Genomic DNA, 24694 nt, shown 5'->3' with positions numbered 1-24694 from the left:
TGCCAATTTCATTATAAATTATGCTGAGATTTCCTTCAATTTAACTGTTTTAATTCTTTACACCTAAGGTGTGTATCTCATCATGGTTTCACACGTTGCCTTGTTGGGAGCATCTGGCTCACAGTAAGTACAGCTAGAGGAGCTTCCTCTGTGCACAGCTCCAGCAAGAGGCTATTACAGACCCCCATTTTATTACCCATTACTACTGAGGTCATTAACAGCAAGAGGGATTGTATGCTTCTTAACCTATTGATCAATGTAACAACTACCATTTAATCCTGTGCTGAAGGAGTGAAAATCTGCCTAACACTGGGTCCTATTCAGAGGAAGGGTGGGGGGGGGCACTTTAACTGAAAAATACTGCCCCGGCTGCTGTATCATGCCCATTTAACGCAAACACAGGACGCCAGTCGCCATTTACAGCGCTCCCATATGGTGCACTCCCTTATCTCTTGGATAACATCATGACTCCAGATGATCCAGAAAAATATATCACCATCTAAAGATAGTCTAAAAGGAGACTCATATTGGGCTAATAACTGGAGGGATCCACTGAGCCCAGCTCTAATCTACTCTACCAATATGAGGGTGTGAAAAAGAGGACATTCTGATGATGCCAGAAATAGCTGACGTTTATGAATTTCACACAAGGTGTGGTGCTCTCCAGGTGCCTCCCATACATAAACATTCAAACCTGGAACATTCTCACACAGCTGCAGAGTGACTGGAGGCAATACCAGTACAGGCCTGCTGGCTTCGTACACACATACACAAATCTAAACTGTGGCATGTTAACTGTCACAAGCACATATAGACATATATGCAGCACAAAACCACTGTATGAAAACCAAAACTATATTTTTCATATACTGCAGAGCGGTAGATTGCTTGCACTGTATATTCAGTATAAAAATGTGTAAAGGTTTAATGACAAAACTTTTAAAAATGAAAGGCACATCAACTTTGATTTAAAATAAGAACATATTTTAAAATATTTATTTTTGGGAAAGATAGGAATCATTCATTTATATAATCCTCTGCGCCACCTTAACATGCTCACACAAACAGTAGAAGGACACCTGCAGTAAACCAACTTCCCTCTGTGCATCACTACTCCAGAGAAAAGATACAAAATAAGATGATCTAATGAGGAACAAAAAAAGCAAATCTGAAAATGTTAATAGAGTCACTTATTTGGAGATAATGAAGACACTGCTTGAACACCCCCTCCTGTAACAAGTCAGGGGTCAAACCCTGGTGAAAAGGAGTCGGGGGGTTGTGGGAGCTATAAGCTTGCCCGTTTACCCAGACCGATGCAATTAGGAAGAACATAGATGAGGTACAAGGAGGTGAGTATCAGTGAAACCGGCAAAGATGTTTCACTGGACGCAAAGGTACAGCTTGGCTGAAAGAAAAAAATGAAAGAAAAAAAAAAAAAAAAGAAAGAAGAGAATTATCAAATTTTCATTTGTGCTCCCTGGGGTCATCTTGTTTTGTAGGGGCATCAAATGGAATTGAGAAGTAAAAAAGAAATAACAAGCCCAAGAGAAATCACAGAGCCTAGTCCGTTTGATGCTGTTGTTTTACCTTGGCCTGCAGTGGCATAAGAAAACGAGTTCCCATCCAGACTATGATCTCCTGCATAAAAATGTCCCCAAAATGAGGATTTCACGGGAGCTATTGTACTTAAGTGATGTGTGAACATAATTAGTCGTTGACAAGACTAGAAAGCCTAATTCCATATTAACATTACCCCATTCAAATTGATTGAAATCTCTGAGGTGTAGAGCATTTATTTCCTTCTAAACAAATGGATGCAGTTTATTCAGACTGATACAATTTTCACTAATAATAATAATAATAATAATAATAGATTGATATAGACATTTTTTACAAGATAAATGTGCATAAAACTATAAATTTTTGATTTTTCAGTAAGATTACATTTTTTTTAAGCGAGACATAACTCCTTATTCCAAATTTGATAAAACCTCCATAATTCCTTCCCTATTATTCACAATCAAGCGCTTTTAAAAATGTTTACAGCTCACATAAACAGGATAATCACAGTCACATTTATCATACACTATATAATCAGTATTTGATGTAGGGGTGTGAGGGGGCTGGAGCTCAAATTATTTGCAGCAACTGTAAAAACAAAAGTTAAGATTGCTTTTTAATTAACTTTTCGACTACAAACAAACAGGTTTTCGCCAGAGCTGGTCCCAGTGTTGGGTTTAAACAAACAAACAGCACAGCAAAGTGAGCAAGCTCTCATCCGAACAATAACAGCTGGATGCCGTTTCCCACACTGGAAGCAGCCACTAGTGCAGGTGACCACTGGTGACCCACACACACACATACACATACACATACACACACACACGTACACACACACACCCTCACACACACACACACACACACACACACACACACACACACACACAAAATGCTTTTGTTTCCATTACCATTACCACTTATAGATATATATAATAATATAATATAGAAACCACTACTGTGATTTGTAATATCTAATAAAAATCAAAAACATGTTTTAACAACCATAATAATACTAAGAATAATTATAATAGTGATTAGAGATGTAAGAATACAATAAAATAACACTTATGCCATATTTGTTATTAAGAGTTGGGTATTTCAAAACTTAAACATTTTGACATGTAACTCCTGTGCTGTCATTCTTTCTAACCTTTCAAGCCACACCCCCAAGTATGTACTTCCAAGTAACACGCATCTGACTTTTAAAATCTGGCTCACAAACCACTATCATACACAACTTCCCAAAAACCATACCATGATCACCGTTGGTATTAACTGTGGATCCCTGATCTATGGTTTACCAGCTCTACATGGTTACGCAACGATGCACGTCTTAAGATGCATTATTTGAGTCAGTTGAGATTTAATTAAGATCACAGCCTCTAAAATCCCTTTCAAATGAAACTGTAGTCAAAAGACAATGGCCGACACATCCTTGTGCAGATTGTTTCTATTCTCTGCACACCAGCAATGCAAAGCTAATCCTTGTTTCCATGACGGCCGACAAGAGGGCTACAAATTGTATTGCTTCTTGACGCTGTTGGTGTCGTTGTTTTGTGACTCATATAAAGTATACAACCAATTATTAAAAGCATATAGAAAAACATAGTCTGCATCAGCAATAGTTAAGCATTAACTAAAAATGAGCACATGTCAAACATGGTTATGGCCACACATTTCCCTTACAATCCACCCTTATTTTCGAGGTGCAACATGCCGATAATATCATGTCCCTTATTGTTTTAAAATATATAGGTCAAGATGAAAAAGAACTTCTGCCATAAAACACTCTACAGCGTGTAATCTCTTTATCCTACCATCTCAACCCTTTGAAACACATGGCATTTCAAGTGTAGAGTTAATCTTTCTATCTGAAACAGCGATGCATATATTCCGTGCAGTAATGACCCTTAAAAACTGAATGATAGCCTTTTTCAAGTAAAAACATGTTTCAGTTAGGAAAACTGGGGAATAACAGAGGAGAGCAGCTGGTGGCTCACTATATCACTGTTAAACTATTCCCCTGTCTCTCCTCTCCGGTTTGCCTGTCTGCTGCAGTACAAAGCAAAGAGCGTCCCTGTAAAGGATATCCCAGCGAACCGTGGGGCTCTGCAGGCTACCCCCCGCGCCCCCCTCTCCAGGTACACATCTAATATCTGGTTGCCTGTGTCATGGTTTAGAAATGACAGGTGCTGGCAGCCCCTTGCCTTGACAGGCCACTGCACAAATAATGCCCCTGCCTGAAAGGGCTAATGCACTACTAATGAACAATAAATCAACTTTGATTACAAACTGTCAACCCAATCAGCTCGCACTCCAGCTCTCCCAAACTGCGAGTCTCAGCACAGCTGCACGGCATTACGGTGCACACTGGCCTGTTTAGGCTTTGCTCGCCTCCTCAACCGTCTGATCCTCTACCGTTTTCCTCCATCTCTTCTTTCTTTCAGGCACTCACTTTTTTTTTTTTTTTTTTGCACTGATACAAGGTGCTGAAACACTGCAATCTAAATTGTTTAAGCTAAATGGTAAGTGCAGAGAGACAAAAACAAAAACACTGAAAAAGTAAGACCTCTATAGTTACAGGAGTGTATTTCTTAACAGAACCTAAAATTTTAGCAAAAATACTTGATCATTAAACAATAAAATGTTAATAGCTGTGTTCTGTGTAAATCCTCAAGGCTGTCAAATAGAACTCATAGTTGAAAATGGAAAAAAAAAATTGTCACAACTTTTCCACCTAAATCTATCCAGCAACCAATTGGTTGCAAGCACTGATGTACACAAACACACAAGCACGTAAAAACATTCACACGCTCAAACTTTTCAGGAAGATATGAAGCGATGACATTTGGAGTGACAGCATGTCTCCAATGTGGTTTTGTGGTGACGGTGTCAAATATAGAGCTATGCCAGCCTCTGCCTTAATTCACTGTGACACCATAAGGAGAATGAAAATTAGTCCAGGCCATCGCCTGAGAGGAAGCAAAGTCTGACCATCACTCATTAACTCAGAAAAACAAATAATCACAAAAAACACAACCAGCAAACCCTAATGTGTAACAAAAAAATAAAATCCCTTCTGCCCTTTTCTTTAAATGCCTTACCAGCAATGTTCTAACAATAAAACTTACCAGGAACTTTGTGAGGAAAAACAACAATGTAAAAGAGAAGGCAAACCTGTCTCCTGTTTTTCTTAGAACTTTACATAATTCAAACACCAAACAGTAAAGTATAGGATCCTGCTTAACTGGTTGGCTCACTATCAGCAAAGTAAACAAAACTAAACAAACAAACTGTGAAATGACAGTCAGAAATGTGATGAAAATGAACAGATATCCAATACTGTACGCAACACTTTCTGTATTTGATAAGCATGCAAAGCAAGAGAAACTATTAACTGAAAGTGAAAAGGTCAGTTTCTGACAACCATCAACAGCACAACACACAGATTAAAAAAAAAAAAAGAGCATAATCCATACAATCTTCCTGTGAGATCCAATACAGTACAAGGTACATGACACTTAATTTCATGGCTTTCTCCTGTCGTGGTAAACTGTCAGTGTCTCTGAGGCAAAGTAAGCGCTGGGTAACTGCTCCTCTCATACAAACTGCATGACAAAATTAACCAGTTACAATGATAGAACATCAATGATAGACAGACAATAAGCCTCCTTTTCTCCTTTTCCCTGGTCAAATTAAATTGTCAAGTTTTTACACAAGAAAGCTAGCAAAATCACAGAAATCAATCATATTGACAAACCTGACAAACTCCATTTAGCTGGCAGGGTAAACAGAGTGCCGGGCCATGCGGTGCGGAGTGAAACAGAGCGGAGAGCACAGCGGCGAGGGAACGAGAGAGAGTGAGTGTGTGTGAGTGAGAGAAAGAGAGAGAGAGAGAGAGGGAGGGAGAGAGAGAGAGAGAGAGAGTGAGTGAGTGAGTGAGTGAGAGAGAGAGAGAGAGAGAGAGGCACACAGGCTGGCAGTCAGAGAAACTGAGAACAAGTGCTGTGCTGTGGAGTCTCTCCAACCTTCCTCGGGATACAGACAGATTGCACGCGAAAGGTTGCTCCCTGGCTGACAAGATACAAAACTATCCAATCAACCACACCCTTCTCCACCAATCACAACCAGCCCTCTAAACATAATCAATTCAAATGGGGCCACACAATAGGGAGCCGCGGGCTGTGCTGCAGGTGAGCCCATGTCTTTGTGTGGGGGGCCCCTTTAAAAAAAAAAAAAAAAAAAAAAAAAAAGGCACAGTTGACGGCTGTTAACCCTTTGACCTGTGCAGGGACTCCGGCCGTGCTATTGAAACAATGGGAGCCTAAAGAAAAGAGGCCCTTTAATTAAACAACAGATAAGTAAACACAGCTATCCAGCGGAAAGAAAGAAAACTGGCCCCGCTATCAGCCCCTTTATTGTTCTGCTAAATGGAAATGTTTACAGTGCCGGAACAAAGACACAACTCATTTCACATGCTGAAAACAACAAATGCACAAACAATTCAGAAGCTTTGTAGTTATTTGGATTTTTTTCTTCCTTTTAAATTTCCCAAGCTCCTATAATAGCACGTATGTTATATTAGAGTAAAACATTGTGTTTATGAGACCAATTTGTTTTGCCTTGTATTTTCCCCAATAATAAAAATGTGCATATACTTACACCACAGCACGCAACTTGTTGCAGTAAGATATAATAAATAAGATATAATACACATACACACACTCACACACATGCACAAACACACACACACACACACACACACACACACACACACACACACACACACACACACCACTTGTGTACATAAACTGTTTCCAGATTTAACACTTATCCTACAATTTAGTCCCAGACAAGCTAAAACCACTTACATTAATAGCTAACATTACACCAGCTACCAGCCAATCTATCCAGCTCCATCCCAATGAGAGCAATTAGCTGTCATGATATCATCACACTTTTTAACACCCATGTGCACTCAGTAAGAGAAAAAGAAAGAACAGGACCCTGCCACCTACTGGAGATCTCACTGAACTCACTAGGAGAGAGAGGGCAGAATGAAAAGCCCGCCTCTTAAAAACATATATATTTTGATCTTCTAAATAAACATTTAATATCTGTTTCAATGTTAATCGTGTGTGGATTTTATTCTGAAGTACGTATTTCGTAAAGAAATTCAATAATCAAACCTATTTTGGTAATAACAATAAAATCAGGGTCAAAAAGTTGTGCAACACACTTGGAGGAAAGGTATGAGGCAAGATTAACACCTCACTTTGTTAATTATCATGACAATAAACACAGAACTGAACACAGAAGACTAACACAGCTCATATCAACAGTTATAAATCCTTGGCCAAGGATGAAGGATTGTTCATGGGATGTATTCCAGTCCACAAACACACTGGTAAAATAAACAGAGAGCCGGCATAACAAGCCACTGCTCTCATCTGCTAATAACTAACAATGAGCTCTTCTAAGCCGACTTGACCTATATAAATTATTGACTGGGACACCTCAAGTGTCAAAAGTGACAATTCCCATACATATCACAGTGAATAATTAAGTAGAAGAAAAGGCACTTTTATTTTCTATGTGACACCCTCAAAATGGCTCACACAAAGAGACAGTGACATGCAAGCATGTCACTTACAACTGCATGCACACACTTAACACACACACACAAAGTGGTTTAGGCTATGGCTACACTCTTCTCCCCAAGCACTCTCCCTGGGGTGGTATGTCGGCGTATTCTCAATAAAACACCTTCTTAACAGTAATAGGCCACTGTTCTCATTTCAACGCTCCCAAAGGCCTCATGATAAATTTAGCAGACACACAGTTCAAGCTTCTCCTCTCACACACCGTCTTTCTAATCCATTGCATCTCTGCCTGCGCTATGTAAAATAATTACACATATGTGTCGATGTGCACGCTATATAGATTTTTTTCTTGCGTGCTGAGAAACATCAATATCCTTGAGCCTTGAACTGGTGTCCCCTGTGATGGTTTACAGACAGTACTGAGCGACTGTGTTCATGACAGAGTGGATGACATATAAAATACTCCCATTTCCTGCTTGAGTTAGAGTGAAAGTATGAGTTAATGTCTGGTCTGGCCTGAGCTCTACTCCGCTCTGGCTAAAGATAACGACTTGGCTCCAATTACAAAGCCTTCCCAAAACACTAACACAGCCAGTGAATAAGCTGTGCCGGCATGCCAACCAGTGTCTTACTGCTACTAGAGAAAGAGAAGGTGAGAAGAAGAGAGGAAGTGGAGGAAAATACGAAACTACACTCATTTTTTTTTCTTCTTGAAAGCCTCTGGTGACCTGGACCATTGTCATGAGAAAATAAACTCAGTCTGTTTCCCTGTGTGTGTGTGTGTGTGTGTGTGTGTAAAGTAAATCATAGTTTACTGATGGAGGGAGTCAGCAGGGCAGGTGTGGGACCTATATAAATAACAGCTGCTCTATATAATATCACCAAGCTAACAAAAATACTTTCTACTTTCTGTCAATATCCATGATGTGTGATCCTTCTATCTTTATATTTCTTTATTTGTACATTTTTTTCTATCAACGTCAAAAGAGAAAACTATTCAGATATACACACAGATATAAACCCAAACAACCTATCAGTTGAGTTTTCAAAGCTACGACTATACTTAGATATGGCACAGATCAAAAAGGGCCTACATTCTGAAGTGGAGGATACACAACCAGTGATTATCTGCTGTTTTTCCATTCTAGGCCAATTTAATAGTTTACCAAATAAAAGTTTAACACACTGGCTTCTGTTGTACTTTTGCATTTATTTTATATGATTTATCTGTACCCTTGTTCCTAAATGAAATGAAATGGTTTAGTTTTATTTATTGTTGGTGTAGCATTTTATAAAACTTCTAAAATTTTGATTATTATAACATGAGGGTGAACTCAACTTTAACATTTGCAACCAAACAATACTCCCTCTGATACTTGGAATAAGTCATATTTAGAGTGAATGAGGTTATCACCCGAAGCAGAGTGGAGTTACAGTAAGCCACGCCTGAGTCACCGTGTGGCTCCTGGTCTATTATATGTATGGGTTTGGTTATTTACTTTTAATTTCAGCATTCATGAACACATTAGTCAGCACATGTGAACTCTGTATTTGCAAAATATTTCCTGAGGTGATATGCCAGCCAGTGTATAATGGAGCTTGTACGTCTACTGTGGTTTTTCACTTAGTCAAAACATGAACACTTTTAGGTTTGAGCAACATTAATTTAAAGAGGTGGGGGAATTTCTGAAACACATAGAAACTCAGCACACAGTATTATAATGAGCAATAACAATGACTCTCTAAGGACTGTGGAGGTAAAAATAACTTCAACACTAAATCTGAAGTTGCATATAAGTTTCCATAATATTGTAATCAATCAGATATGTAATCACAAATATGCACGATTTACTGTTAGAATTAAGAGCACAAATTTGTCAGTGGGTGGTTCCTGTCATAACTTTTTAAGGAAGACACTCAATGTAGGCCACATAGTAAACCTACAGCACAGTTAACCACTATGATTAACTGCTTAGATTTGCTGTGGTGTTATTAAATAATTATTTGTTAGCCTGTCCTCTTCTTAACTCTGTCCAATAAAATTGCTTTGGTGACTTCTGACTACTTTCACATGGATTTATTTCAGCTAATAAAGCAATATTAAAGTGCAACAATCATCAATTACTAAGACATGACATTTTTTGTAAGCTGGGTGTAGCTACATAGATGATTAGGCTTTGCACTATGATGGTTTATTGTAACGTGTCCAACACAAATACAAAATACAAGTCTACATGATGTCTTCATGTAGCTGAAGGCCCTTCAGTCTCTGCATCTCTCTCATGCTGTCTGATTGAGACAGTATTTCTCTTCCTTTCTTCTAACAAAAAGTGAAAACAGAATCAGAAAATTGCCAAGCTGTCAAAAGTGTGCGACGACACCCAAAGAGAAACTGCTTTGTGAGTTGATTCTGATTTGACTGCACCTTGTATAGCTGTTAGTGTTTATTAATGCTATGGTTGACTGTGCATCCATCCATCCTTCTCCCCCTCTGCAAAGGGCATGTGAATCATCCCAAACAACACACGCTTGACATCAAGATATAGCGCCAGAGGATGACACAAAGATACAACAAATTGGGGGGGGGGGGGTGCGTCAGTGTGTGTGTTTAAGCGGTGTGGAGGGTTGAGAGGGTTCAGTGCTTGGAGGGAAACATCAGGCCTCAAATGCAAAGAGAGTCCTGAAAATGGTAAAGTGGCTTGAAGCGTTGTGACTGGAGTCAATTCGACAGCCATCGTTTTGGCTGGGAGAGAGATCCCAACACAGCAGCCCCCCCAGTCTCTGCTTGCTTGGCTGCGTGGAACTGGGACAGATGACTTCATTCTGACAGGATTATCCCAAACCTGGTTCTAATCTATACAGTACACATAATACATTTTTACAATATGACAAGGGAAACAAGCAGTAAAAGAGACGGCTTGATCCCGGGGATCCATGCGAGCATCGGGCTTGGTGTTGTGTTGATCATTCCTGACAGACTGTATCACCTCAAAGCGACGCACGTGTCAAAATAAGATTTCATTACAGTATCACCTTGAGATTTTTACAAACAAGAAGATCAAGTACTTCTGAGTTGCACACACACAACTAATGAATTAAGGGACTTTACTGTTGCAGCCACCTTACTGAGCAACAAGAAAGCTATTCTGGTTAAAGCACATTATGTTTAAGCATATTTCAAAGGTAACAAAGCAAAGACAGCAAAAAAATGTCGGCAATTACAATCTTGATGAAAAACAGCTGAAGTTTAAAATTTTAGCTTTCTTATCAAGAAGAAGCAAATATAAAATTAAACTAGCCCTTCAATGATGGACACTGTTAAGTCACAAGTTTGAAAGCAACTGTGTGCACTTATTTTGTTTAAATGGTTTATGTCCACATGCTCTGTGAATTATCTCATGTTGTGTATCAATCAATTTGCAAAGATTAGAATTTTGGCTAGATAATCTTGGCAAGCCTAAAGCAGTGATTAAGTGAATCAATTAAAATTCGCAACGCTTTGAGTTGGTTGAGTCTTTTGGGAGTATGCCACTATTGGTTCTACCTGTCTCTATTGAGGACTTGTCTCAGTTCTTGTTTCACCTTGCCTTTCTTCCTTCTTATACTGTATTTAAACTGATTATGAACTGTGAATAAATACATAAATAAAGATAATGTCACAGTAACTAACACAGAACATTAATCCAGTGTTGTGTTTAATGCCATCTCACCAGTGGGCTATCACCGCCGTGCCACTTTGGGCCACTGGCTGAATGGGCTGCAGGAACACCTCGAAACGCTGCCTCAGATCACCCTACAGCACTGGCTGAGCTCCAGCTGACAGGCCTCGGCCTAGTGCTCTAATGACTTACAGATTGGAGCGCTGTGGTATACATGTGTCAGGACAATGCCATGGGCCTACTGCAAAAACAGTAGGAGAGGGAGAGAAAGCTTCTCTCTGCCCTGTCAGATGGAGGCTTGGCCCCTGGATTGTGTCACATCACGCTTCCCCCCAACAGACCACAAATGAAGGATGTGAAAAGCAAATGCTGGGAGGAGGGGTGTTGTGTGTGCACGGGGGCACTCTATAACTTAAAAGGCTTTCATCCTGTAAACTGAAAAGACATTATCTTTTGACCTGGAGATGCCCTCTGTGAGGCTGTACATTGTGGTGTGAAAACAGAGAGAGAAAAAGAGAAAAAGAAAAAAGGAAAGCAAAAGAGAAGTGTGGATTGTGGATTCATCTGGCAATAGTAAAGATAAGAAAATTATCTGCTGGCATAGTTTCTCTGAGGGAGAAGATTAACAAGTAAAGCACCTTTGACATAATGAAAATGTTCAAAGAAATATCAGGGAACAGTGAATAGTTTTTCTCATTTAAAAACAAAAAGTCAACACATAATTACAGTAAGTACAGAAAACAATGAACCCCATAAGATAGCGATGCTTTTTTTTACTGTGGTTTCCAATTTCTTACAAAGAAGCTTTTCACTTTAAGATTAAACATGAAAGGTCTCAAAAGTAGGGGAAGTTATCATTTACTTTACCCTTCTCTCAATTTAGCACTGGTCTGATCACAAGTAAAGAGTGTCTTAAACTAGCTAGCCATCGCTTCTCAAACTCCTGTGTTCTCCTTCTAATCGGTGCAGACACACTACAGGCAGAAATGCAGTGTCCACACAAGGAGATCAGCTGGCTGTTAGCCATACCTCATACTGTACCACTGACATGAATAATGGAAGGCCACTATCATGAACAATTCTGGGTGGGAAACACGCATAATCTAGGCATTATACTGATAGCAAAGACACCATGTTGACACAACAACTTCATCCCTGCTGAATGCCACATAATCCCCTGTAGGAGGTGGATGCCTACCTAGGATCCCTTGCAATGAAGTGTAGTTAACCAGTCAGCCTCGCGAGCAATGCCACAAATGCAGTCCCACCCTCCCCCCACTTTGGTACTGGTGGACTATCAGCAAGGGTCCGACAGTGTTGTTCCTAATTACCTATTTCTCCACTCCTGATCCTGCGGCTGGCATAATTAGTTACCTGGGGCTCCAATCCAATTTGAAGTGATGACAAGAAAGTGATCCATGAAAAAGTAATAAGTTAAATCCAATTTCAGCCTGCCTCTAATTAAATGCACATGGAACTAATGAGTCAAACCCTACCATTTCACTGATAATGGTAATTAGTGGGGTGGGAGTTGCCGGCTCTCATCGTTGTGCCACTGTAGGTGTGAAGCGCATAAGGTAAAAGTGGCATGGATTCTTTTAATTACACGTGTCATTCTGTCAATGTAATTTACTGGCTTTTTGACCAGTCAAGTATGTTTAGCTGCTTTCCAGCTTGCATAGCAGCTGTTTGTATATCTAGTCTGATTAAAGCACCTCTAGGCTGCTGAGTACACACTGGAGGAATCTTCATCCAGAGGCAGGGCTGGGTTGAGCAAGGGTGAGGGGTATGGGGGGGCACCTCTGCTGGAGATATAAAACCAAAGAGCCATTTAATGCTGATCAAGGATTCTGAGGCTTGTTTGAGTCATATTTTTTTTCCCTTTACTACTCTATGCAGGTCATTTTTTTCAGATGTTCTGTATATACCGTGCTTCATTATTTTTGATTTGAATAAGAATGAATTGGAAAGTGAGTCACATCTCCAAATGAGTAAAAGTCTCTCTGCATCTCCTTATGCCTAATGGGAAGGCCGCTGAGATGAATGGAGTTTCGTCTGCAGATCAGGTGCTTTTATGGGGTGTCAGCTTACTACACAGCCTCATAATTGTTGGATCATGTCTTTTGATGACCCAGTCCAACTCAACAGAGAATCATTATCCAGGCTGTGTGATGGAGATAGTGAATGTTCTGTGTGAAGGGGGCTCCTCTAAGCACAGGCTTGTTCTTAAAAGAGGAAGTGAGATGAGGCTCAGACTGCTACCCTCTGATGTTTCACAAAATGTGTTTGTGTGCGAGAGAAACGGTGTAGAGAAAAAAAGAGAAAGCAAGAGAAATCTCACCAGCAGAAAACCATGAGTGGAGAAAAACAACCAAAAACAAATGTAATACATCCTCACACAGACGGCCACACTGATGTTTATGTATGAACACTTTGCTTTAAACTGTGTGCGTATGTTGTTAGGGTGTGTTTAATTAGCAGAATATGTAATTCAAAGATAAACAAACACTCGTCTGGACCTGTGGCTTTTCCATAATGATGGTTTTAGACACAACTCAGCAAAATGTAACATAAAACATTAGAGAGCAGGCAATTTACAATGTTCGTTAGATACTACAGCCAGCCTGTGCTCCCTTCACGAGAACCAGGCAGGAGAGGAGAAGAGAAGCAGGGGGGAGAAACGACTCTCTTTTCAATAGCTGAGTGACAGCTTGGCCAAGCTCTCTGTATACATTAATAAATTAGAATTTTAATTTTGTCTTTGTCTGCAGGAGATGGTCTAGTACTTCACTATGTACCAACAACTGGCTGTACGCTGGAATCTGCCGTTGTTGTCCCCTCTGTTGACCTCTGCAGCACAATTCCCTGCCAAGCTGGGGAAACTGTTTAGTTTGATCCTTTCAACTTATTTGAATCTTGACAAATATGCACACAACCGAAAGGTCATCACAGTCATATTTCATCCTCTGGAGCTATTCTGAAGACATCTACACAACAAAGAGGCTTTTTCGCAACCTGACATTAGACCTAGCTGCTACAATAGCTCATTAAAAAGGGCCCCCAGTGGGATAGTAAGGGTATTAAATATTACATATATATACAGACATAGAGAACAAGGCCTCCGTATTAATTAACAAATATGCCCTGAAGTCGTTTTTACTCTGACACAAACAACCGCTCCTTGTTCAAACAAAGATATACAACTATGAGGCAGCTGATCCGCAGTCAATGTAAATATTACATCAGATATGTGGTGCTCTTCATATTAAAAGCAGAAGAAAATAAAAATGTTTTTTTCCTGCTGTTTTCTCTTCGCGTCAAAAATGCTGTTATCGCTTCTTCTCCCAACTCTCGTACTATCCCAATCCCTTTTTGTGTTTTTAACTCCACCTCCAAACTCCCCCACCTGGATCACCCACCCCTCTTGTGGGCTGCTCTGTAGCACCTCCTGCTGCTGGTGGTAGAGACCTGTCTCCTCTTTTATTTCTGCTGTGTGTGTGTGATGAAAGGCAAAGCATGGAAAACCCTGGAGCTTAATCTGCATGAACAGAGCCACTTTGTGGGAGGAATGCTCTCTTACCTGTTCTTCTTTCTCATGTCCACATTTTCTATTACTGTTTCCCAGACTATGGACCTCCTGTATTAGGTAATTTTGGCCTTACTACTGCATAAGCCTAGATCAGCCACACTGATGTGTGTGACTTCACCAAAGTATCCTGGCACTACTGGAGCTGATCCAGCTGAGGTTGCACACAGGCTTTTCTAGCCCCTCTGGCATATATACTTCAAAACAGCATCCATTTCTACACACTGCAGCTTCTATATGCTGTGTATGTGTGTGTGTGTGTGTGCACTGCTAAATCACACATAATGTGTGAGCATGCATAACTGCAAATGTTGCACTGCCAATTTTAATTTCCTGTTTGTGAACTTAGGCTAGTGCTGTGCTTTTCTTGCACACTGTGTTCTAGAGAGAGTTGCACAAGTTCACTTCTTTTTTTTATTTCAGAAACCACAAAGTCAAATAACCAAAACATCTGATAAATGAGTTAATAATAAGAGGGTGTCTGAGAATGACAACATATTTTCAGTACCTGTAGGCTTTGCTGCTTGTCGTTGGCTTTGGGGGATTTGCGGCCAGTGTTAAGTTGAGATTGAAGTGGCTGTGACTGGGACTGCTGTTGCTGCTGGAGGAGTATCTGTCGAGCCAATTGGAGAGCCTAGAATAAAAACAAAATATAAAACATTTTAAAAACCAAACAGCAAAACAGTAGAAGTAGATATGCCCAGTAATAAGCTCAAGTCCCCTGAGAATACTTTGATGTCTATTATCATAGCACATGTATCCCCTTACAATATTCCCTTGACCTTTTTATAGATAACAAACAAATATTACAGCCCATCTTTTCATACTCCCATTCAGAGTCATAAAGCTATGACTGGTATAAACAATATCTCCACAGACACATAGGGAACAATAATCAGATGTCAAAACAAATTCACAGACAGAAAGAAGACAAAAAAATCTGCAGCCATCCAGAAGAAATATTTGTTTGTTGATAAGTTGCACTTACAGCAAACACAAACTGTCAAAGACGCTAATCAGTGCTTTTGATCCTCCTTTAGCTCAGTCCAACTCCCCTCTAGGAAGCAAATAAAAGGCTTTATGGCTGCTTCAAATATCTGTTAAAGGACATGGCCTTCTCAGTGGAAAACAAAATACAGTGCAGTCACATGTTTATTGCTCCAGCTACTCCCTTTTCCCTTACGATAAATAATCAAACATGCCATCCAGAGCAAACAAAGCTGGAGAGAGCTGGGGGGAAAAACACAGTGGTCTTGAAAACGGTCAGCGATACCAAGAAAAGCAAGCGTTGTGTTCCCACAGTGGGCTGGCCAGCCTCACACCTCCACCAGTAAACCATCTGGGTAAATAACTGGAGTCATTCTTTCCATGTTCCTCAGACGATAGCTCCCACAATTAAACAAACATTCGGGGGGCACATCCAAGCTCATCTCACAAACGGACAGCCGACATGAGATCGCTAGTCAATTATTAGAGAAGTTCAGAAATTGTAAAAGCAAATGATGGAATGTTAAACAAGAAGATAGTGTCAGACAGAGAGAGAGAAACAGAGAGGAGACAGATCAGAAAAAAAGGTACTGCAACGAATGAACAAGTGAAACCTGCGAAAGACTGTGTGAAAGTAAGATATCTACAGAGAAAGGGCAGATAGAAAGCTCAGTGATGGGCGAAAAGATAACTTGAAGAATTGGCCTAAGTGCCAATAAAGTCAGACAATATAAAGTCAGACAGGGGAGAGACAGTTAGAGGGGTTGGAGCGAACAGCTGTATGATGGTCCTTGTGTGGGTGTATGTACTGACCCTCCCAAACACACGGCTGTCGGATGACATCATGAGGCATAAATATGACCACAGGCTACAAAGAGGCCACACTCCTGGCATTTAACCATGCTTAACTTTAAAGTACATAAATTCTCCTTCTCTCTGTCTGTCTCTGTCTTTCTCTGAGTCCATGTGTAAAGATAAATGACACTACAGCAACATATCTCATTCTGCATGCCTAATTGCCCTCTGCTTTGAAATTTGTGGAGGGGAACCCCCCCCCCCCACAAGCAAATACACTCATAAAGAAAGTATATAAATTGAAACTAAGAACTATGTGAGCAAGATTCACTCCCACGCATGACAGCAATATTTACATCTTACATTTTAGGCATCAAGCATTATTTTTTTCCCAGAGAAACTTACAATCTAGTTGAAAAATCTGAAACAAAACTATGAACTAGGAGGAAATCAGAAGTCCAGTGCAGACATGATAACATTTTGAGCTTGTGTCTTATAGCTTATATGGAGCATGATATTTTTCATCACATTATGAAGCCATCTAATAATTATAAAAGACCATTATTCTAAAATGGTAAAAAGTATTATTTACTGTGACATTCAAAGAGGCTCAATTAATTAAATAGTACATAAAAAAATATACCATTTCATTGGGAAAAATTTACATCCATAAAATGAGAAATGCATCCATACAACACCAAAACCCCAAATTTTTTAAAACAATTTTCATAAAATAATAAAATTTAGGTATGTTAATATGATTATTTAGTATTTAGCTGTTCTGATAATGTGCTAAATAACAAATGATCAAACAATTATTATTTTATTTTTTTAAATGTTACTATGGCATCATAGCTTCAGGTGACTAAAATGGATTCTTCCACTGAAACATTGATAATTCATAAGGAAAATGAAAAGAAAAAAAAAGCTGTAAGAATTCACAACACACAGGGCGTGTTATTACGGGCACATTAAACAGTAAACAAAGTTTGCTGTTTTCTTTTTCTCTGTAAATGATGACACATGCAGCGAAATGTGTGTGGTGGGTGTGTATCTGGGTTTACAACCGAGGGTGTTGGAACGAAGAGAGTTGAGTCAACAGGATATGATAGGAAAGTCAGACAGTAATGGATGAGATACATTTCTGGGAAGTCTTCCCTCATTTTCATCACATAAAAAAGCATACTTGCACAATGAAAAGTAAATGAAGAAATTTGTGATCCTCTTATAGCTGGATATTAAGTATATTTCAAGTATATGTTTCAGTACTTATGCTTTTATGACTATGCTGCGACATACATATTGTGAATCATTTCATTATGTTATATAAAGTATTAATATGATGCAATCAAGACACAGGTAACATCTAAGTTTGTCCATCATAATGTCCAGATGTGTGTGGAAGTATGTTTGTATTGTCTATATATTAGTATTTATTAACAGCAGATGAGTTACATACTATATAAGGGACATTGTGACTGCATTAAGGTAACACCACAAGATAATATGGCCTTTTTTCACTGCATATGGGAAATGGGACAATTAAAACAACCTCCTGCTTTCATGGCAACAGTTTCACCCAATTACTCTACTAAGTCAAAACTCACTTAAAAACAGAGTCAACAATTACTCTGACCAAGCAGATTAACTGTAATCATTCTGATGTCTGACAGCACATGCCTGGCTATGTGGACTTAATATTTTTACAGCGTAACTTTTGAAAGCAAGGGAAACACTGTTGTTGCTAGAAAAAATAATGAGACAAAAAGGCGAGCAGGCTGAGAACCTGTGTTGTGAGCTCTGTTCCATGCTCTGGAATGTTGCTGTCATGTTTGTATTTTAAAAAGGCCACTGGAGCTGGCATGGTTTAGAGAGGCCTAAGGCTGGGCTAAAATAATCTATTGTGGACTGTCGCTGCAATGTTTACACAGCACCCATTCCTTTATTTCAGAGCTTGCCCCCTCCTCTTCCCCCTCTGGAATTTTTCTTCTTTTGATCTCCCATTCAAAGGTACTGGACACTTGATAGACATGCAAGTGGAAGAGCTGCTCCAGACAAAATGTGATCAACTGGAAACCAATGACAACCAAAAGGCTCAGAGCACAGCGAAGAGAGGGAAACAGCATGTTGTACAGGTGCTATACCAGTCCAAATTAAGAGACACTAGCGTCTGAAATTATCAAACAGCTACAAAAAAAAAATGTAAGTGTAGATAACGGTGACTACAGTAGTTTGTTCTTGTTCAATTACACTGTATGGTAAATAGTAAAATGGACAGAATCATACTTTGTCCTTCTGACTTTTTGTTGTGTAAAGAGGAGCTCATTTAAATTAATAAGAATAATCTGGATATTGTGTGTTGATACATATCTGTATTTGTGTAGGTTACATTATCTTCTCCTTAAGCATATACAATTACAGTAACCCTATTAAAGTCTCAAAATAAGGGTGTATAGGAAGCAAGCTTGTTGCTGGAATAAGTATGTCTGCAACCATGTGCATGCACACACACACACTCATACGCACACACAAGCACACACACACCTAAACACACACAGCCTCCAGGTGCTTTTGATTAGAAAACACCCTCCAGCACATGACAAGGTTTTATCAGCAAGAAAGACATTGCAATTTGGTATCCTTGTCATTTGCAATCCTTTTTTTTTTTTTTATTTCGAATGTGTTCAGAGTTCAAACCCTCTTTCCCATGTTAACACAACTTCCTCAATAAACAACAGGCATTTTATCTGCACCTACTTTCACACCATATTAGTGAATAGAGGCAGGAGCGTCTCTTATGTCCCTGGGCTATCACGCTGTGATAAGGGAACTGCTAAGTACTAGATGTCTTTATGTGCAGTCTGCACATGTGGATTATTTACAGGCTTTGGGGTTTCCTGCTGCTAAAGCCAGATCTTGGTATCTTAGAAATCCCAGCTCAGAGCATTGCCACACAGTCAAGTCTGCTCTCTGCTGAATTCATCGCTGAACCTTTTTCCACAATGACAAAAAAATAATGCACATGCACAAAAATTTCAGATGTGTCTCTTTTTGTCTTCTCTTTATGCAACTTTATTGACTCACAATAGCAATCTAAAATGCATGCAGACAAATAGAGGATGGTGATATAAAGTCCATAGGAAATAGGCATGATGTGTGTAAACGTGTAGGGGAAAGCATTCAGGGTGTCTCCATCAGGAGTCAGTGGAAAACAGTGGGGCCAGCATTGTTTGTTCAAGCCCACCAACAAAAAGACCTCTGTAGTTTTATAAGCATCTGACTCCTTTTGCCACAGCTGAGGAAGACCTTGAACGTGAAACAGTTCTAGCAGATTGCTCCTAATTGCTAGAAGATGTGCAAGCAGGTGTAACCAGATCCCTGCGGCCACTCCAAGACAAGGAGAAGGGAATAGACATGCATCTGTTTGTGTGTTTCTGCACTTGTGTGTGTAAATGCTTCAGTGTATTTACCCACATTTTGCCAGGCTTTATTAGACACTAGAGTGTGACTCAGAGACAGCCAGTAACAACACAGCTAATAGGTTGAAATGTCAAGGTTATATGCTTGACTTTCTGACTGACAGCGTGCCATTTACAATTGTATTTTGGTGGAAGAATTTGTTTTATCGTGTCATGTGACAATTCACTTCCTTTTAAATGACACTGGCCCAGTTCTTCTGTCACAAGTCCCTCCATGTAAGAAGTATTTTTATGTATTTTTATGTATTTATGTAGAAGTATTTTAAGACAGCAAAGTTATCTAGTAATTTCAATGAAATCTGCAAAAGGTGAAATTGATCCTATATTCACAATATGACTGACAGCAAATATGTTAAAGTAGTGTTGACTATGCGATGACTATGGTAATGAAATTCACTTGGAATACAGTAATTTTTATTGAAATTCATATATATATATATATTATATATATATATGAATGTATGTATAGGGATCATGCATGTCTATATTAACAGCATTTTTTTCTTTCTCTTCTTGTCAGTAACACAGACATTTATCTGCAATGCAAAGCAGGAAAAGTCTGGTTTCCCAGTAAGTATATAATTAATGCCATTTCCAAAAAGCCACTCCACATGGAAAACAGGCCCTGATACTCAAACCTTACGCATTACAGGCCTTCGCAACAACACTCTCTAGTCTGTGTTTAGATTTCCAAACTAATTCATGTAGAATACATAAATAAATCATCATTTTATACCCACTTCAAACCATTAGAAACCCTTCCTTAGCTGCACTTTTCAACTAATCTATTAATATTTATGACAACACTAAACATTTCAAATATCCACATTTAAACAATAAGGGAGTGCATGCACTTACATAAGACAAAATGTGACTTCAATAAAAAAAACATTTTGTTTGTCCAACACACCCCCCCCTTTAACCCCCCTCTCTCTTCCCTTAACAGGTAATGCAATGCCCTGACAAATGTTTTTTGGAGAAAAAAAAATGAGTATAAGAAAAACAAGACGAAAGCAAAGTTATTAACTGTGAGTGGAGATGGAAGAAAGGGGGCTGTGCAGCAGGACTGATGATGTAGGGAGTGAAGTGAAAAGTGGGAGAGGAGGGGGTAGACAGATAGATAGAAAAGAATAAGAGTGTGAAACAGAAAAGAGGTAAAAGGAAGATGGACAAAGGGAAAAAAAACAGAATGTAACAGGGTGGGGGGGTGCAGAGGTTGCAAGAGGTGCAGAGGGGAGGGTAAACAGACGGTTCTGGTGCTTGGAGCCTGGTACAGAGGGTTCACCCGCCCCAGCCAGGCGAGGTCAGCTCAGCTATGCGGGTCTGACAGCTTCCGTTTGCTGTGTGCTCGGCGTTTGTTTGGATTCCCCAGCCTTGCTTAGCCAGCAGCTTAACAACAGATGGCTAAAGAAGGCCTCTATTCAGAGTGGTCTGGATCAGAAAATCACACCAAGGAAAATACACAAGCTGCAGACAAAACACACAGAGACACCACAAGCACACAAATGCAAATGACATGGATTGCCAGAGTTGCACATGCTGCAAATGAGAGGTTTGCTTGCTGCAAACAGTTCATTCATTGCCCACAAAAATGCATGCACAGACACAATGATGACACACATGCAACAACATGCAAGTGAATACACAGACATGCACAGTGTTGTCTAGTGATACTAAACAACTTCCAGGGATGATTCAATAACTGAGGAGATCTTACTGAAAACATTTTCATCCCCCGCCATTATTAAACGAATACTGTGTTTATTACAGCTTTAGTGCGGTGTAAACTCATAAACACCCTCCCAGAGTACAAGAGAAGCTGTCAACTAAATATTGTTTCTCTCATGAGTCGCTCTTCCACCTCAATTACGCCTTTCAACTTCACAGGCTCAGTATGATAAAGTGGCAGTAAAAATCATTCACATTAATACACCATTGTGCATCTGCTGCTAAAGGTAATTAAAGAAGTAAATGACTCATAAGAATAGACATATTAGCTGCAAAATGAAAGGCAACTGGGCTGCCTCATGAAAATATGTACCATTAAGATACTGCATTTTCATATTGGGGTAATCAGCTCCACTAGCCTGATGCTGATTTAATCCACTCCAGTGGAAAGTCTATCAGCGCACAGCCGCGTGTCACTGTCTCTCTTATGTCTACCCACCAAGAGCCAGGCATTCTACTTCAGCATTGCATGCGAATGACTCCACTAAAGTAGGGAGGTCACACACAGGCAAGTCAGTCGGGGAAGCATTCACTGCTTAGGTGTCATTTAGAGGCAGATGGAGAAAAAGAAGAAGAAAAAAAAAAGAAATATAAAAGTAAGAGAAGGATAAAATGAGAGTGAATAAAAGAAATAAAAAAATATGGCAAACACACAAAAGATCTGAGAACAATGCAGCAGGCAGGTCTCAGCAGCTCCTCTCTCCCTGACCTTAGCTTTTTGTTCTGAGCATATGATGCCTCAGGATGCCCACCGCTGAATACGGTGATAATATCCATCAAGTTGATAAAGTGGGAGGAAAAGAGCAGAGGCATGCCAACTGTGCTGGGTACTTAGACGGACTGCTAGAAAACATGTGCTCCTCGTGATTGCATCTTTGTAGGAAGTGTTGCATCACTTTGTAGCAGGGAGTGTTATGCTTGGGAAAATGGGCGCTTCCAAAAACCCAGCGTGAGACCTAGAATACTGTGAGCAGATTTTATCATGCGTGAATACTATTGTTTAGAATGGGAAGATCTATCTGCCCTGGTCTCATAGATGGAGGACTCAACAATATTGATACACTCGAGACTTTCAGGATACGACCAGTAAAACCCCCTAAATCTTCCAATTTAGTTGTGGTGAATATAGATGAACGTAGTCTGCACACAACTGTAGGATGGTGTTTGAGGAGGGGAAGCGTGATCAGCCAGCTGCCACAGTCATGGACAGTCACAACACTTGGAGCCTAAAGTGACGTGTTATCAGCTGACCATGTTCTGCCTCCACACCACAGGGTATGTTGATTAACTCATCTAGATGAATAATCTGACTAATCACTAAAATGGACAACAAGCATGACAGTGCCCAAAGCAAATTTCGACTGCTCCCTGGATGATGGAAATGTAGTGACATTTGTCCAAAGAGCAGGGCAGAAATGAACCATACTACTGTGCTTTTGATGTATTTATGTTGCATTAAACAACAACCCTAACATAACCTTTATGGTCAGGCCTTCTGTACTTTTCAACTCTATCTGTTCTCACTGAAACCCACTGCCTTGAACTGCCCTGACCTGAGACCTAACACATCATGAGCTGCTGAGGGAGAATTCCTAGTGTGCGTATTTGAGTGTGTTTGTGCGTGTATGTGCATGTATATGTGTGTGTAGTGAGAGTTCCTCCGAAGGAGAAGATTTTCTATAAATCACAGGCCAGTCCAATTGGCTATGGATTGAGTTGCAGTGGGGAGAGACAGCTCCCTGGGAATAACAGTGTCTCTGTTGAAGTCATTCCAAGATGGGTAATATGATCCCATGCCGCCAGGAATAAAGGAGGGGAGAGAAAAGGAGGGAAAAAAATCGGATTGCTCCAGCCATAAAGAGGAGTAATCTCCAGCAGGGTCCAGACACATCACCCGTCACACTTGACGGTAATGTATTATCTCACAGGAAGATGATGTGACAGAAGGTTTGGCCTTACTTTTTTGGTGTTTCACAAATTTATTAACCTTCATTGTTTCTAGGAAGATGTACGGAGAAACAAAAAATTGCCAGTTCTGGTACCAAGGCAAATGAAGATTATTGACTCTCTTGATAAAATAGGCAACTTGCCAAAGTGAGGTGTGAAGAAACATATTCTCTAGTGACACCACACTAATTTAGAGAAGTAAAAGACTTTTAGATAGAACCATGTTTCATCTTTACATTGGTAATGTTCTGTGGAGGTAAAAGCAGTAAATAACAGTTACAAAGGTTTTTTTTTTTTAACTGGAAAATGAATTAATGTATGCAAATAAAATAAAGAGGAGACATGCACTGTTATTCTAAACACATCACACAACAAAAGCACCTAGTTCAGATTCTTTTGTGATGAGTGAACCGTGGCATATGTCAATGATGACAGCTTAGGAATCCCACAGCCATAAACTCTATGTTTAAGCAATTTGAGCTTAAACAATTGAAAAGCCAATAGTAAATACTCCAAACTTCTAACCCAACAAGTAACTGAATGGAAAATGTATTTACTTTGTGGTAATTGGTGCCATGGCTGGCAATTGACACATACTTTACCTTACATACCTCAAAGAAATTCAACACAACAGTTCAGTAAATGGCAACAAGATTTGTGTTTTTGAGTGAAGGCTAGTCCAATGAGGATAGGAGTGGAAGGTGATTTCACTGACAAAAATGTTAGAAAATCACTTAGAGCTGTAGCCAATTTAGATTTATATAGTTTAAATTTCCTTCACTGTCACTTAAAAAAAAAAACAACAAAAAAAAAAAACGAATTGCCATAAGCTGTACTAAATTTTCAGCAGGTCATGTTTCTCCTATGTACACTACCTGATTAAGGAACCTGACAATCTCATATCAATGAGAATATGCCTCTGGTTCCCTGACAAAAACAGTTGGCAGCAGCTCAAAACTAAGCATTTGGAAAGGAAATAGCAGGGGATTTCTGAATAACTGGTGCCATTTGTAGAGACTAATGGCAATGTCGCAGAATTTATACCAATTTAATATGACAGAAATCATTTTTTTGAATTTCCACTACCTGTAATCCAACTGCAACTGATCTACAGCTGTTTAAGCACGCCATTTATGCACTGTCTACTCAAGGCTGGATTGTGGCAACATTTTTCAGCCATGTTGGTCAGGATGGAGAGCCATTGTTGACCCTGCATTATGCCAGGTAGTAATGGTAGTAAAAATGCCACGTATGCGCTGGCTCAAAATCTATGCAAAATGGGGAGAGCAGCTTTGTGCTTGGCAGTAAAGAGTGGTGATGTTTCGATGAAGCGTTACTTCTGCAACCTTC

General features: G+C 39.7%; 1 protein-coding gene across 12 annotated transcripts in view; it reads right to left on the bottom strand.

Annotated features, from left to right (window-relative positions):
* Positions 1–24694, bottom strand: part of foxp1b (forkhead box P1b) — a 142219-nt gene that overhangs the window by 36909 nt on the left and 80616 nt on the right. For 11 of the 12 annotated variants that reach the window (XM_026306082.2, XM_026306075.2, XM_026306072.2 and 8 more), the window contains one exon: positions 14917–15042. In XM_026306082.2, coding sequence (XP_026161867.1) covers positions 14917–15042 — 126 coding nt within the window. Of the gene's footprint in view, positions 1–5320; positions 5576–14916; positions 15043–24694 lie in introns of those variants that run through there. The other variant, XM_026306084.1, reaches the window with a different exon arrangement.

The sequence above is a fragment of the Mastacembelus armatus genome, chromosome 5 (genome assembly GCF_900324485.2).
Source record: "Mastacembelus armatus chromosome 5, fMasArm1.2, whole genome shotgun sequence".
Taxonomy (NCBI): Eukaryota; Metazoa; Chordata; class Actinopteri; order Synbranchiformes; family Mastacembelidae; genus Mastacembelus; species Mastacembelus armatus.
The sequence above is the reverse complement of the archived record's forward strand: the minus strand, read 5'-3'. Positions and strand labels throughout refer to the sequence as shown.